This window comes from Halyomorpha halys, unplaced genomic scaffold (assembly GCF_000696795.3).
Source record: "Halyomorpha halys isolate HHAL.00 unplaced genomic scaffold, Hhal_1.1 Scaffold676.1, whole genome shotgun sequence".
In the NCBI taxonomy this organism is placed as follows: Eukaryota; Metazoa; Arthropoda; class Insecta; order Hemiptera; family Pentatomidae; genus Halyomorpha; species Halyomorpha halys.
The window spans coordinates 389,441-404,660 of NW_027111100.1; the positions used below are offsets into that span (position 1 = coordinate 389,441).

The following is a 15,220-nucleotide window of genomic DNA, read 5'->3' on the forward strand; positions in this document are numbered from 1 at the left end:
ATAAATGAAAAGAGATAATTTCTGCTAGTGTACATATTTACAATTGTAAACAAAACTCTAAGACATATAATACAGAAAATATATAAAGCTTTTTTGAAACTTTCAATTGTTATTCTTCCAGAATTGGGTGGACAGAAGGTAAAGATACGTGATCTGAAAATTGGAAGGGAAACCCAATCAAAACTTAGAAAATAAGAGGATTGTATTTAGGTGAATGCATCATGTGATAGACAAAGCTAGAAAAATGATAAAGCTGATAAACCCCAACAACAGATAAGTACTTCTTGAGATGAATAACTTGTCAAGTACGACGAAATGAAATGAAAAATAGTTTATTATTCTGGGACTAGGTCCCTTTAGAACAATTACAAAGGTAATTGTAGTCAAGATAGCCATAAACAGCATGATCACACTTAATTATAACTTCTTTACAGAGAAGAAACAAATAAATTAATTAAAAAACTAACTGACTAAATAAAAAACAAAACAAAAATTGAATTACAAAATATCTGTACTATTATAATAATGGATTAGATTGGTGAAGTAAAAGGTGGTGAAATAGAAGGGTTGGTACATGAAGCTTGGGTAAAAAACGATTTATCAAACGCAGCAGTTCGGTGAGAAGGAGGGTAAATGCCAGATAAACAGGATCTAGTAATACGGGATTGTACTGAGAATTTTAATTGCAGGTTTTCTGGGATATAGGAGGGACGTTGAGTACTAATTACTTGGAATAGAAAGGAAGCTAGGAAATACTGGCATCGGAAGGATGGATAGAGCCTCAATTTTTTTAAAATAACAAATACTTGTCTTCAGAAGAATTGGTTTCCAATATAGGACTCCAATGGGAGTCTTGGCCGGAAAAAAAAAAATAATTGGTTCGTGATACACCAAATCATCATAAAGAGCTTGTACGGTAGATGTTAACAGACAAAGCAGAGAAATACTGGAAGTATACACAATGAATGCCAATAGGAAACTGTCAGTTATGCACACAGCAAGTGTAAACAGAAACTGCTGAGAATGTTATTTTAAATAAAGCCATGAGACATTGTGCAATGTCAAACTGCAAATGCTGCCTAGATATTAGTTGAAAATCAAGCTAAATCAAATAGAACGACTAAATGGTCAAAATATATTTCCCACAAAAATGGGAGAGGTTGTCCAGTTTTTAATAAACGAACAGTGTAAAAAAAATTGATTCTAAAATGGCCGAAATAATCTCTAAGAAAATAAATAAATTTTTGAAAATTAAGTCATACAATAATTTCTATTATTCTCTCATTTCCATATAGAAAATGGCATCACTAATATCTATATCAACACTTAGACTGTTTTATTGTTACAAACAGATTTTATATAACTTGAAGTTTACGCCCCTAAATTTATTTTATCCTAAATAAATTTTAAGGAAGTAAACTTCAAAACCAACAGCAAAATTACAACCTAACTTGGAATTTGATGGTCTACTCCACCCTTATGGCTCAATTTATTTTATATCTTTTTTGTATGTATGGTTTATATGTGTAAAGGGAAGTAGGCTCACCTAGGTCTAGGTAAAAATCATGTTAACACTATCTCTTAAGGAGATAAGAGATAAACAAGTGCTGCTACTAACTTAAAAAAATTAACTTTAAGTTTTAAAATAAATTATTTATTTGTAAAAAAAGAGTAAATAGAAAAGCAAAACAAATTGAAAGTAAAAATCCAAAAATAAACATAAATTGACAAATGATAATTTCAAAAACACCATAATTGAGCATATAACATTCCTAAATATTGAACACTTAAAAACAAATAACTGTGAAAAATAACAAAATACACCATGAAACAGATGTAAAAGCATGATTAGAACAATTTAAAAGTGTAAATGCAATAAATGTACAATATAATGAATATATTTTAATTTTACCCGTGTCAAGAGAGCCTGGAAGGCGAACCAAGCAATGGCAACCTTTCACCTCCAGCAATGTTACTTGGACCACTAGCCTGGCGTACTCCACCTCTACGCTCAACTCCTCTACAAATAAATATTCCAATAAAAGTAACAATTTTTCTAAATAGTGTATTATTCCAAGGAAGACTAAAAATATTTATTTTATTCAAAACAAAATAGAGATTCTAATAACCTTTGATGGGCATGGTGGAGAAAAAGAGCATTTACACTCATGTCCATAGCAGTCGTCTCATTAGGATCAGCAGGAGTCTGGTCTGCGCCAAAAACGGAAGCTCCCAGCGACGGTGTTAGGCCCTCACTAGAAAAGTAAAATAAAATTTAGTAGTCTTCTAGGGGGCCATCAGTAGCCAAGGGAGTTAAGGTGTCTACATTAGCAACCTCATTAATCCAGCAGCGCCCGTTCAAATCTGACCAGAGTAGGGCCAACTTTTATTTCGTGGCGATCCCACAGAAAGAAAACTTAATACTGGAGTACAAACTACTACTACCAATGTGTAGTTTCTTATTATCAAGTTTTTATCAGGTCATAATGCCATAGTTCACATCTACTTTTATTCTTTATTTTTAATTAAGTAGTGAATTTCAATAAATATTTTTTTTTTAATCGAAATAAAATGTGTTACAAAATTTGTATTCTACTACTGTGTTATTTTAGTATTTCTTAACTAATAATTACAAACTATTACCATATTTTCACTTAACTCTTATCAGTCACTAGCTTTTTATACGTGATCCTCACTGGGTTGTTGGTTCCGGTAAATATGCAAAAAGATTGAGTATTATAAGAGTAACATTTCTGTTAGAAATGGTTTATTTTACACATATATATGAGATTCAAATAATTATTTATTTAAAAAAAGGCAGTGATATATAACTGAAGATGTTAATTGCTCTGTTACAGATACTTAACTAATAAGCAGTCCTGCCAATTCTTCCAACAAAAAAAAACCCACTCAATGCCTTGAAATACAGTATAATAATTATTCAATAGGTACAGTAATGTCGCATTGGGTAAGGCGTAATTGTTAATAGTACAAGTAAAGTCTGTGAAGTAACTGCTACTTTAACAGTCACATGTATAAGCCTTGACAGTGAACTATCATACACTTATTCAGTTATTGTGGTAACAGTGTCAGCTACTACCATACTATAACTACTTGACAGTAACAATCACATCACCATTAACTATTATGACAGTTTTACTGTTGGATTGGGCCTAGCGTGATCGTAAATAGTACACGTAATGCAAGTGCACTAACAGTTGCATTAGCTGCCACGTTTAACTTATATGTATACACCTTGACAGTGAACTGTTACAACATATCAACCTTACGAAATGTAATTACGACAGGCGGAAAAACATTGTTCTTAGATATTTGCCCAAAAACTTAAAATTGTATCAACCACAGACCACTAAAAAAATTTGATTAAGACCTTAAAATCAGGGAATTTCAACATGTTTCACTTTGTCACAACCCACATGACATACAACTGCAGCGACAAAGTACTGTTGTCACGTGAGAGGTGACAAACTACCGATAAGGGCTACAAGACAGTATCTGTTAATTTTTTTTTTTATACCATCTGGCCAAGTCTGATTTATTAAAAACATAATCCATATTTGTAGGATTACTGTATAATTACATAAATAATATCTTAGCGGTGAAGGTGCATATTGTTATCGTAGAATATGTATTACTTTGAAAAACTAAAGATATTGCAGCAAAAAAATATTGAAAGCTTTTCTCCTTACCCATGATGAAGATAGTTCCTATCATAGACTGGACCTTCGTTTCGGCTGACATTAGTATGGACACTTCGGTTTAACAATTGACTTTGTAATATTGATTCAATGAGAGCCATTGGTGGTGCGAATGTGCTCAACTGAAAAATTAAATTAAGGCCCAATTAAAAACCAAGGTAATTCAAAATTGAAAAGTTAGTTTATTCTAATTTAAGTAGACTAGCTGAGCATAAGTTGCTGGGGTACTTGTTAAACAAGAATTTACTCTCTTAAATATAAAATAAGTAACAGCTTTTCCCAAGATCATTATATCAATGAACTGGTAAAGTAGTAAATTATTAATATTACCTATTGGATATGCCAAGATCTATATTTGATTAATAATAGAAAAGTTAATACAAACAAATGAATTTCATAAAGAAATGGAAATGGTTAACAAACTTATTATATATAGAATATACTCCAATTAAAACTCAAGATAAAATAAATTCTTACCCCATTACCGCCTGTGGAAGATGAAAATAACATTGGATCTTGCTGTAGTATTTTTTTAGCTTCTTCTTTTACATTTGAAACAAAACCGCCAGAGGGGGCTGGAGGTGACCATTCAGGATTTGTATAAGTGAAATGGATCAAAGATAATTCTGTCTTTCCTTCTTCAGCCTAGAAGAATATTATATCATTATTATTCACCAATATTTCATTGTATAGATTCAAATCAAACATTTATGATATTTAATATGAAATTATCAATCAAACAAGAAAACCAGGGAGAGGTTGATTAAATTCGGTTTGAATGGCAGAGGGTATACGAAAATTTACTGTCAATTATCGATCCATAACAAGAGAATGCCTTTTTATTGAGTGGCTGCTTTAGAAAGAGAGGTTAGGCTCAAAGGCATTGTGAGACTATTTCAAGACTCTACCTGATGGCAGAGTTGCAGATCAACCTGAATCACTGCATTGCTGCATGGTCTCCTGCAGTAGTCCTAATGCATTCCAGATCCCAGAATAGAAAATTGAAGCAGGAAAAGGAGAAGTGAAGAACTCACAAGAAAATTATAATTTTTTTTATTAGTAGCAGTTCAATACTATCAAGACTTAATTAACATCAGCAGGGAAAGATGTAAATAAATCCCAGATCCTTCATATTTTATAAAAAATAAAACAAAATAAACTAAAATTCTAACTAAGTTTTTTTCTTCTCATTTTGCACCCCATCCTTGATTATTAATGGGGTTTCAAGACTGTTCATCCACTCTATTCTTTTATAGCCTCAGGTCTTGGATCAACGTAATCTTATTCACTGTTGTCATGATCTAGGAGTATTCATGGCACATCTCACACCCTGAGAGTGCATGTTTTCAAACAGGAGAAGCAAACCAATTTCATTATTGAAAATAACAATTCTGGCAGAGAAAAGTGGATGGTAGCAAATAGTGTTGTGAAAGCCACCCTCACAGAATGAACAATTAACCCCTGTCGTCTATTCAAATCAGCTCATGTTCATGGCATCTTTTCAGTACTTTTAAAGAAAAATCTGCCAGAAATAATAAATTCAATTAAATAAGTAAATAATAAGAGTTCCTCCTATTTCTTCCTGACAAAAATTTATAAACATCATAAAACTTCATGGCTGATTTGACTGATATCGTTCCCCATGAAAACTTAGGAAAATATAATTGACAAGCATATCACAAATTTTTTCAATGAAGCTGGTTTATGATTCATAATTTGCTGCATATCAAGAAAGTATATTCTGTGAAATTGTATTATTTCATTGTTACGGCCAACATAGGGTCCACAAATCGATAATATGAACATATGATTTTTATAACGTCAAAAAAAAACAACTACTCTCTATTGTTTTTTTTATACTGCAAAACACGTCGTTTAACGAAATGAAAAATCGATTGTGTGACATATGTTTATATTGTTTAAAAAGGCATATGTTCCCTTTTGTTTTTATACTGTAAAAAATAAAATATACACTTTGTGAGTCTCTTGGTGTGCACACACTTATCGTCCCCATTGTCTCCTCACTACACACTCGTAGTTGCCAGTATCCTGCCCATCTCCATTATCTACATTATTTTAGCCAAGGCGGACTACTTCGGCTCATCTTTCAAGAGGACAAGGCGGGCAGGCGTATGTTCTTTTGTCAATCTACCTCCACGAGAACATCCACTCAAGACAAAAACCACAACCGGGGCCCCATCAATCACTGGTGATAGAAGACTTTATTTTCTTCTCTCTTTTGTTCAATTCATTTAATTTTTATAATAGGTTTAAGTTTACTTTTTTTTTTTCTAGTTCATATATTTTTATATATTTTGTTTCTTTTATTATGTTCACTTATTTAAATATAAAAAAATAACAAAATTCGGCTATTCATTTCTTTTCTTTTCACTACTTTTCACGGTTGGGCTAGTAAAGGTTCCTTTTGAACCCGTACCTGCTGTAACATCCATCAAGGATTGACAATTTTTAGAATTAGAAGGAAATAATGGAATGCATCTAAGTGAATATTGAAGGTGCCTTTGAAATGACACCTTTCTGCACCAAAGAAAGGATCAAGACTGAGGTACTTCAACAAAATTAACACTTTCAATTTGAAAATAATTTCTAAACTGCATTTTAAGCATCCAAAAGATAAAACTAAACAGCACTTTGTAGGTTGGTAGGATGCATTTATAAGCATGATTCATGCATTTTGACACCAACTCTATTGGAAACTTAGTGGACCTCTGAATCCACAGAGAATTTGAAACTACAGACTAGAAAACTATGGTTGTGGTGAAATCTTTGTCAAAACTTATAAATACAAAAGTATTACATGCATGAGGTAACACTCACAGATGTAAACAGGAGCGAGTATATAACCAGAGAAAAAATGTTTACTTAAGGCATAAATAAATATGTTAGAGTAGAAAACTTACAAATAGACAATGAAAATGACTGGATTCAATATCATTTTCGGTCACCTGGGTATACTGGTCTGTTGTCGGTCTACTTGGTCCAGGATTCCAATCTGGATTACCATGACTACGAATATCCATTTGAGCAAAACTACAAACATCTCCCACAGCTCCAACTTCAACTGTGAAACTCCGAAAGAAGTCGACAAACTCCAGAGCCCTGGGCCGCACGTGTGTCAAAAGCAGCACTGGTGTCACAATAGGGGATAAGACCTCCATCAATAAAAATGTCTAGTTGAACAAACAATAAGAACAATTTATAAAACTGATAACTTTTTTAAATGAAATTATTAATTATTAGATTATATTTTTTCTATGCACTAAAAGCTACCTAAAATGTTTACTCCATTTCCACAAAAATGTGGAGTTTACTCAGGTTCCTTCCTAATGCCTCACATGAAAACTGAGTAGTCTACTAAACCAAATAGTACCAAATATTAATAAAAAAATTTAATGAGTTAAACTTCAAGGAAATCAATGTAACTAAGTACTTTATCGTGAGCACTATACTATGCTTATCTTCTTTGATTTAATTCTTTAAATTTCAAGAGATTCTCCAGACAAACCTTGGTTAATAAACTTCATATTTTAATGAAACTAGCCTTAACTTTTAATATGAAAAGCAAATGAAATTCAATAAATAACTAAATACAATTATTGTTTTAATAATAACTGAGATATAAATGTCAAGGACTAATCTTGAAATATTGGAAAATTCGTCTAATAGTGTTCCATAAACTAAAAATAGTAAAATAGACTAATAATTTAATATATAAATGAAAGATAGCTAATACTTTCTAAATAAAGTTTTAGTTGTTACAAATAACTATCAACTAATTTAAGTAATTCAAAGTTTAGATAGAAACAATAACAACCATTATTTTCACAGTATTTAACTTTTTTATCAACAGTGGACAATTACAATAAAACTAGTAAAGTTGATCAATCAATTAATTTAACAAATGCCTAGGGTTTCAAAGATAATGTTACAGTATCAAACAAGAAAATACAAAATGAAGCATAAATAATTTCACCATAAAGGAAGGTCAGAAGTTACAGTAAGACCTTTTTAAAGTATAATTTTCTACTCACAATTCATTAAAGGCCCTTCTTCTTCAAAATAACTTAAACTAAAAAAAACAAATTTGCAATTTTCTCACATGGAATCCAATTACGAATTATACAATTTTTATATATTGGAAACGTACTCTCAAATAATTTACAGAACCCAATGATTTATCTATGATCTTCTAATATCAGCATATAGTAGTGAAGAGTGAATTCTCCATCATCTTAGGTAAATCAATATAGACAATTAACTGTTTAAATAAGTTGACAATGAAAAAGTCAGATATATATGTCGCCAAATTAGAAAAAATAATGAAATTGATCTCTTTAGAACCAAGCAACAGAAGTAATCATAGTATTTAAAATATTTTAAGAAGGAAAAATAATACAATAGTTTGATGGACTCGGCAGATGATTATTAATCTGAGTTGTCTGAGGAGATAGATAGTGGAAAAGATATGGTCTAGTAACCATTGATAATGTATTAATCCTCCAAGGAAATAAAAATATAAATTAAACAATGTGGCGTTTCCATCTGACCAGACCCTCACAAAAAGACATCTTGCCCCTTAATTAATTTACTTTTACCCTTGGGTCCTTCTCAAATAGATGTAAGAGCTGATGTGTGACAAAGGCCATGGCAACAGAAGCACCTTTACCTTCAGAATAATATTTTGAAATGTGCTACTTTACTTTGAAAATGGTTTCTTACTTATGCTATTGCTTTGGTATGATTGATGACAAGATTTTTTTTGTCAACATTTTTCTTTTAAAAGAAAAACAAGACATAAAATTCACACAGCACCGCTATTTAACCTTCCTAGTAATAAAGGCCATGTAATCTTCTCTTATTCAAACAGTTATACCAATTTCATAAATTACAACTTTGAAAAGAAGAAAAGCATATATCTAGGATTCTAAAAATGCAATCTCTAAATAATGGGGATTTGACTGTGAAGACCATTTTTCCAACTCGGATTTAAATGGTTCATTAATCAATGGTTGAGCCGTAATCAAAGGTAAAATGTGTAATTTTGTTTAAAAAAAAAATTATTACTATTTCAAATTAGAAAATAGTATAAAAAATAACTAGGTACATTTAAGCTTCTTTATAAATAATACATCTAAATATTCATAAAAATTAAAATAAGGGATAACATACAGCTTTATACTGGAATAGATGTGTGAATTCATTCCGAACAGTTTGTGTGTGAGCATTTCCACGCCAATGACTAGGAAGATAATGAACATGTGCAAGCACAGAATTCATTAAGTGTTCAGGCCACCACACTAAGTTTTCATCAGGAATTAAAACTCTAAAAAATAAAAAAACATATTTTTACATAAAAAGTAATATTTTAACTTATAAAACTAAATTCACTAAAGAACAAAATTGAGAATCAATTAGAATTGACAACAAAGACTCAGTTTATGTTTCCCCTTCAACCAGGACAACAGAGATGTAAACATAGAACAGATAAGATTTCTAAAATATTTACAAAATAAATCTACTTTACTTGCAGCTACCCTCGGCTGTTTTTGTACACCTAAAATAAGATTATATCTAAAAGAACAAAGAATATTAATTACAATAAAGAAAAAAGTTAACATCATTTGGGAGTTGGAAGAAAATGAATCTAATTCGAATTTGATGTTTCCTATTTTTCTAATGTGAGGACTGATGAAGAAAAAAGGAATCCAATGAAAAGAGAGAATCTTTCTGTACAGATAAAATAAAAGTGTCATCAACCATGGTCAGAGTGTTAGAGTATTAAACATTTTTCTTAGTTTTCATCTGTTCTAGTTAGATACTTACACTGAAATACTGATGAAGTAAAATTATGATTAAATATGATATGATATAAATATGATCAATACAATAAAAAAAAGTCAAACTCCAAATATATTTATTTCAACTATGAATAATATAACTTGATTACCTAAATATTGCGATAAGAGCACCTAATGCTGTTATCATTGTAAGGACATGTTCAACCGTTAAAACATCTTCATCATAAACGGAAAGAGATAAAAGAACAGCCAGAAGAGCACCAGCAATAAAAACAATATTTCTGAAAAATGTGTAAAGAAATATAATTATATCAACTCAATAACTGCTAAAAGAGGATAGGAAAGTAGAATGTTAAAGTGGCTTATTCATATTTTAGGAATACTGTGAATGATATATTTTATGAATGATGCACTGATTTATGTACATCCAAAATTCTATCTTGATTTCCATAGAAATGATTCAATGGAGTTGTATATTGTTAGTAATACTTTTAAAAAAGAATATTTTAAATGTATAATTTAAATTACTTTATAAAATGAATAATTATTTAATAACAGATTAAAAATGTTTGAATTATGTGAGATTTCTTCCAAAGAAATATAAATACCAAAGTCAACATGATCTACAGCACTTAATTTCATTGGCCACTTCTTTAAAAGTCTGATATGGGTTCGACATGTTATGAAGATAGTATAGCAATGTCAATGCTGTAGTTAGATGGAGAAGTAGCTTACAGATTCAAGGTAGATGGAAAAATGTTTTTTGTACTACAGTGTAATCGATAAATTTTTGCTTTGAAGAGAAGCTTTTTAAGATTAATTTACCATTTAGAAAAAACATTTTTTAAGAGGTTCCACCTAGTTACTAATATCATAACAACTTAGCTAAGTAGAAAAAACAAAACAAAATAATAACTTACTTTGCTATTATAGTCATTAAAGGGCTAGTAAATATGCTCATGTACTTTGAAGCAGGCCTGTATGCTCGATTTAGGCGAGCATTTAGTTCATGATCTAATTCGTTAAAGTGCCTCAGGTAATATTTTGCGTAAAGAGACCAGCACCTTGCTCCTAGGGTGCTTGGCTCACGTTTCACCACCTGACAAAACAAAATGACATGTTAGTTTTTGAATTTGATGAGGTGATTTTGAATTTTCAGACATAAAACTGATAACTGAAATAAAACATTAGACAAAAAACAATATCCATTGAAAGAATACTTTATCTATCAACGCCTGAAAGGGTAATTATTATTATGGATAAATTACTAATTAAAATATTAATAAAACAATTTTTAAAAAAGTATGAAAGAGTGGAAATTCATTATTTAAAATTTTGTGTTTGTAATATTTTCTTTCTTTACCACCTAGTTAAAGAGAGTATTGTATCACGACAAATTTTGTATATGCAGTTTTCAATGGCTCGATAGGTTTTAGATTGCTTAAGTCCAAAAAAAAATTTTTTTTGCTACTGATCTATTTGTGTGTTTATACCAAGAAATTAATTTCTTCAAATCTAAAATTTAAAAAAAAAATCATAATCTAAGGGCAAAAAGAGCCACCTGCTAGACTTGCTCCTCGACTACAATGAATATCTTGACCAGACCAATATTAAGGAAGATACAGTAAACAGATATTGTGTATATATAGGAAAAGTGGCTACATCATATTTTTGTGATTTATTAAATATAATGTCATAAATTTTTAAGTTTCAAAAACACTAAAATGTACATACATTTATATTTTAACTATTTCATTCATGGTGTACCAAAATGAAAAATTCAATAAAAATGATGAAACATAAATTAATAGAAAAAAGTAAGATTTGTAAATTTCAGGCAATAAAGAAAAGATATAAAACAAAAAAAATTTAATTGAAATTGAATATTTACTAGAAGGATTACTTATAATTTTTAAAATTACTTTTTTATTATAAACTTAAATGACATTCAAATTAATTTTTAAAAAAATATCCATATGTGATATTAAAGTATTTTTAATTCTCATTATCAATTAAACAAAAGACAAAAAGTGAAGGTTGGACCATGTGATTAAGCAACTGGAAAGTAATTAGGCTTGGATCACAAAATTATATAATATACAACTATTTGACGAGCTAAATTAATTAGTACACGTACAAAAATGACTTGGTGCCTTTGGGCTGTATTAGGAGGAATCCTACTTCTTATCTGCTGTCTAACCACCACGGAATGTAAAATCCAGTGTCGCTAGTATTAACTTGAAACGTTGATGATTGTCAACAAATATGGAAGTTCGGTCTTACATGTGAATTAAAGAAGAGATCAAGAAAAGAAAAGAAAAATGGTCATTGTGTGGGTCCTGTGATGTCATCTGAATTGTCTCCTTGTGACTGTAATGAACTGTCTACGAGAAAAAATTAAGTAATCTGCTGTCATTAAACGAAATACAGGATGTCAAAACAATAATTGATCTTTGATGGTAAAATATTAAAAAAAATTAGTAATTTGTTAGATTAATTTTATCTATTTTGATAGATACTAGCTTTATTTAGTTTAAAAGATATAGGATACAGTCAGTCCCAAAAGCACATTGTGTATTGTTATATTGTGTACACTGAAATGAACAAAATTAAAAATAAATCAAAGAAAAATATTTTATAAAATTTTAGTTGCATAAGGTAATGATCAGAGTGATCTATGCCGATGATGTAGCCAACTTCACTAGAAAGATTCAGACTCAATACAAGCTTCACTGATTACTTTTAAAATTACTTTTGATTATACTTAAACCCAGGACTGGTTTGAACTTAGGAAAATCAGACTAAATAACAATAAACCCCAACACAACATTCATACAACATCTGGACACATGTCCTCCTGAATAAACATACAACAAACCAATTCCACTTACAAATTAATTAAAATATCAAGGACTGACATTTGATAGAATGGCATGGCATTCTCATGTTCGTCAGCAAACGTAGTTTATGTTAAATACGCGCCTAAAGCTCCTTTCCTTAATATTTCACAGACGATTCACACTAAACTTAAGACTGATTCTATATATACACTTACTTACTGAAACCAATTTGGCAACTTTACCGTAATAAAAGAATGGTTAAAATGAACATTCACAATAACACTTACCGAAGATAAATTAAAAGAAACTGGATGAGGGATCTAATTAACTAATTAATGACAAGAATTTAAGTCAGGAGGAGGTACTAATGTGTACTGGTCTTTATCATTACACTAATGATCATGTTATATTTTTTTTAATAAATCACATTCACTGGTTTGTTTTCAATCTGAAGACAGGTATGAATTTATAAATTAAGTTTTAAAAAAATTCACAAGGAAGACTATATCAGTTAGATATTGAAGCAGGTGGCTTCATCTACTAGGGAAGCTTATGAATAATAATAATAAGGAAACCACTAAGTTCCAAAGCAGAAGGAGAGGAATTCTTTGATCATATCTTTGTACGATGACTATAAAACAATCTTCCACAATGCAGCTTAAAATATGAATTATAAATTTAATTAAATATAAATTAATTGGCTTCATGTTAAAACGTTCTTGAATTCTAAAACAATGCTTACAATTACTCGGATCTTTTCTACAATGTGGATCAAATATATTTTAATAAAAATAATTTAATTTTAGCCTATTATATAATAATATAAAATCTAATTAATAATATAATAAATTAAAAGCACGTAGCTATGATTAAAAGCCTTCCTAGGATCCAACCAACCACTTAAATTGGGTACCCTTAATTGGGTAAAAATCTGGCAGTCGAGCGTGATTCTCACCAAATCACCTCCTTGCACGACCATTGATCTAGTAACAGTACTTCTTTACAAAGTACTGCTGAACCCCTGGCCCTTCGTGGGTTGTAGCGGTACAGATTTTAATTTTTTTTTTACATCATAATTAAATATAATAAATTGATTATTTTTATATATTTTTTTCCAAGACAATGTTCTAAATTGTGTTTTTATACATAAAAACATTGATTTTCTTTTTGGCCAGTTTTTAAAAAAAAACTGCATTGAGGGGTTAACGATTCTGGTCTACTCGTACACCAAGTAATTGAGATCATCAGATAACTAAGACAAACCATTTTGTAAAACTGAAGTAATACATTAAATTCCAAACCTAGGGATACTTTAAAAAAAATTAAATTTTACACATAAAAATGGAGAAATGTTTAAGAAGGAATTTCTTGACCATTTCGATTATTTAGTAGTTGATTTTAGGTAAAAGCAGTAAAAAAATAAATAAATTAAGTTAGGATGGGCTGGTAATACTTTACCACTATTTTATGTTTCGGCCTAACAATCCATCCTCAGGTACAATCAGCAAGGATTCATGATTATTCAATTGAAATACATGACAGCAAAATTATAATATAAAAGATAACAAAGGCATTGTTTAACATTTCAGTGATATCAGGTTTTCTCAACATTGCATACAATTCTTTGCACTTATTTATTAGAATGCATAACTGCCATTTTATGAGTGCTTTATATAACAAATGGTGACCGTAATATCTATATATATCATATATTAATATGTCGGCTGCCAGAGCTTATGAAACTTAGTATTTTCTAAATAAGAAGTAACTTAGGTTTGTAAAACTCAATGAATATCAACACATAAAATTTTAACAAATCAGTGATTAAAAATGAAAAATAGAGACAAGATTGTAATAATATAGTTGGCCATACATGTTATTTTGGCCATGCTTATTTTCAGTGTAAGAAGTCTCTTGGCAATTCTTGAACCAAATAGATGTATTCTAAATGTTACAACTAAAATGTTCACTACAAATGGTAAAGGCCATTTTGAAAAATTGTAACATCATTTTAAACTTGAACTAAAGTAATTTCATAAGTGTGAGTAAACTTGTTTTATTGAAACAAAAAATAAATAGTGACCATGGTCATGATAAACTGTGAAATAAAATAAACCAATTCTAAATAAAATTAGTTTTAAAGAAAAAAATCTACTAAGAATGAAAACTGAAGTCAACCAACAAACAAAAAATTTAAATGGAATACTGAAAGAAGTATCAATGACTTCTTTATTATAATAGAATGTGATTTAAATTGTTCAGAAATTTAAGTATTTTATGTCTAGGTTAATTTATTTTGTTTATATAAGAAATTATTTTCCTTACAAACACAATACAATCTTCACTATTCAAATAATTTCCTGTTATCAAAAAGCAACGAAGCTAAATATTTGTAAAAATGGAAAAGTCTTAAAATATAAAGTTTTACTAACTTAATTGATGTTAAAATAGAGAAAGGTTAATATAATTTACTTTTTCTTTTGTGTTGTTGTTTTTCTGTGCAGTAAAATTTTTTGTAGACAGATGTAATTTTGTTTCTATCTTTAAAGAAACCTATTAATAGTAACATTTGGATATATTGAAAGTTATTCTAACAAATCGATTTATTTCAAAATGGATTCAATCGATTCATTTTGAAACAAATAAATTTATATTATAAAAAGTCTATCTAATAGAAAATAAATAGAGATTAGATAGATCGATAGCATATTATTATTAAATTCATTCAAAATATTATAATTATAAAATCTAAAAAAAAAAAAATAACATCATAAAAATGGCAACCCTTCCAGAATCGTATTTCCTTATAACCATTATAATGACTAATATTAAAAAAAATATG

General features: G+C 29.5%; 1 protein-coding gene across 2 annotated transcripts in view; it reads right to left on the minus strand.

Annotated features, from left to right (window-relative positions):
• Nucleotides 1–15,220, minus strand: part of Atg9 (autophagy-related protein 9) — a 25,035-nt gene that overhangs the window by 941 nt on the left and 8,874 nt on the right. Inside the window, exons 7-14 of one of the 2 annotated variants that reach the window (XM_014427853.2) lie at nt 10,459–10,637; nt 9,688–9,819; nt 8,910–9,063; nt 6,686–6,910; nt 4,197–4,364; nt 3,711–3,841; nt 2,130–2,255; nt 1,913–2,020 (exon numbers count right to left, since the gene is read on the minus strand). In XM_014427853.2, the coding sequence (XP_014283339.1) occupies nt 1,918–2,020; nt 2,130–2,255; nt 3,711–3,841; nt 4,197–4,364; nt 6,686–6,910; nt 8,910–9,063; nt 9,688–9,819; nt 10,459–10,637 (1,218 nt within the window). In that variant the 3' untranslated portion in view covers nt 1,913–1,917. Of the gene's footprint in view, nt 1–1,912; nt 2,021–2,129; nt 2,256–3,710; nt 3,842–4,196; nt 4,365–6,640; nt 6,911–8,909; nt 9,064–9,687; nt 9,820–10,458; nt 10,638–15,220 lie in introns of both variants that reach the window. The other variant, XM_014427852.2, reaches the window with a different exon arrangement.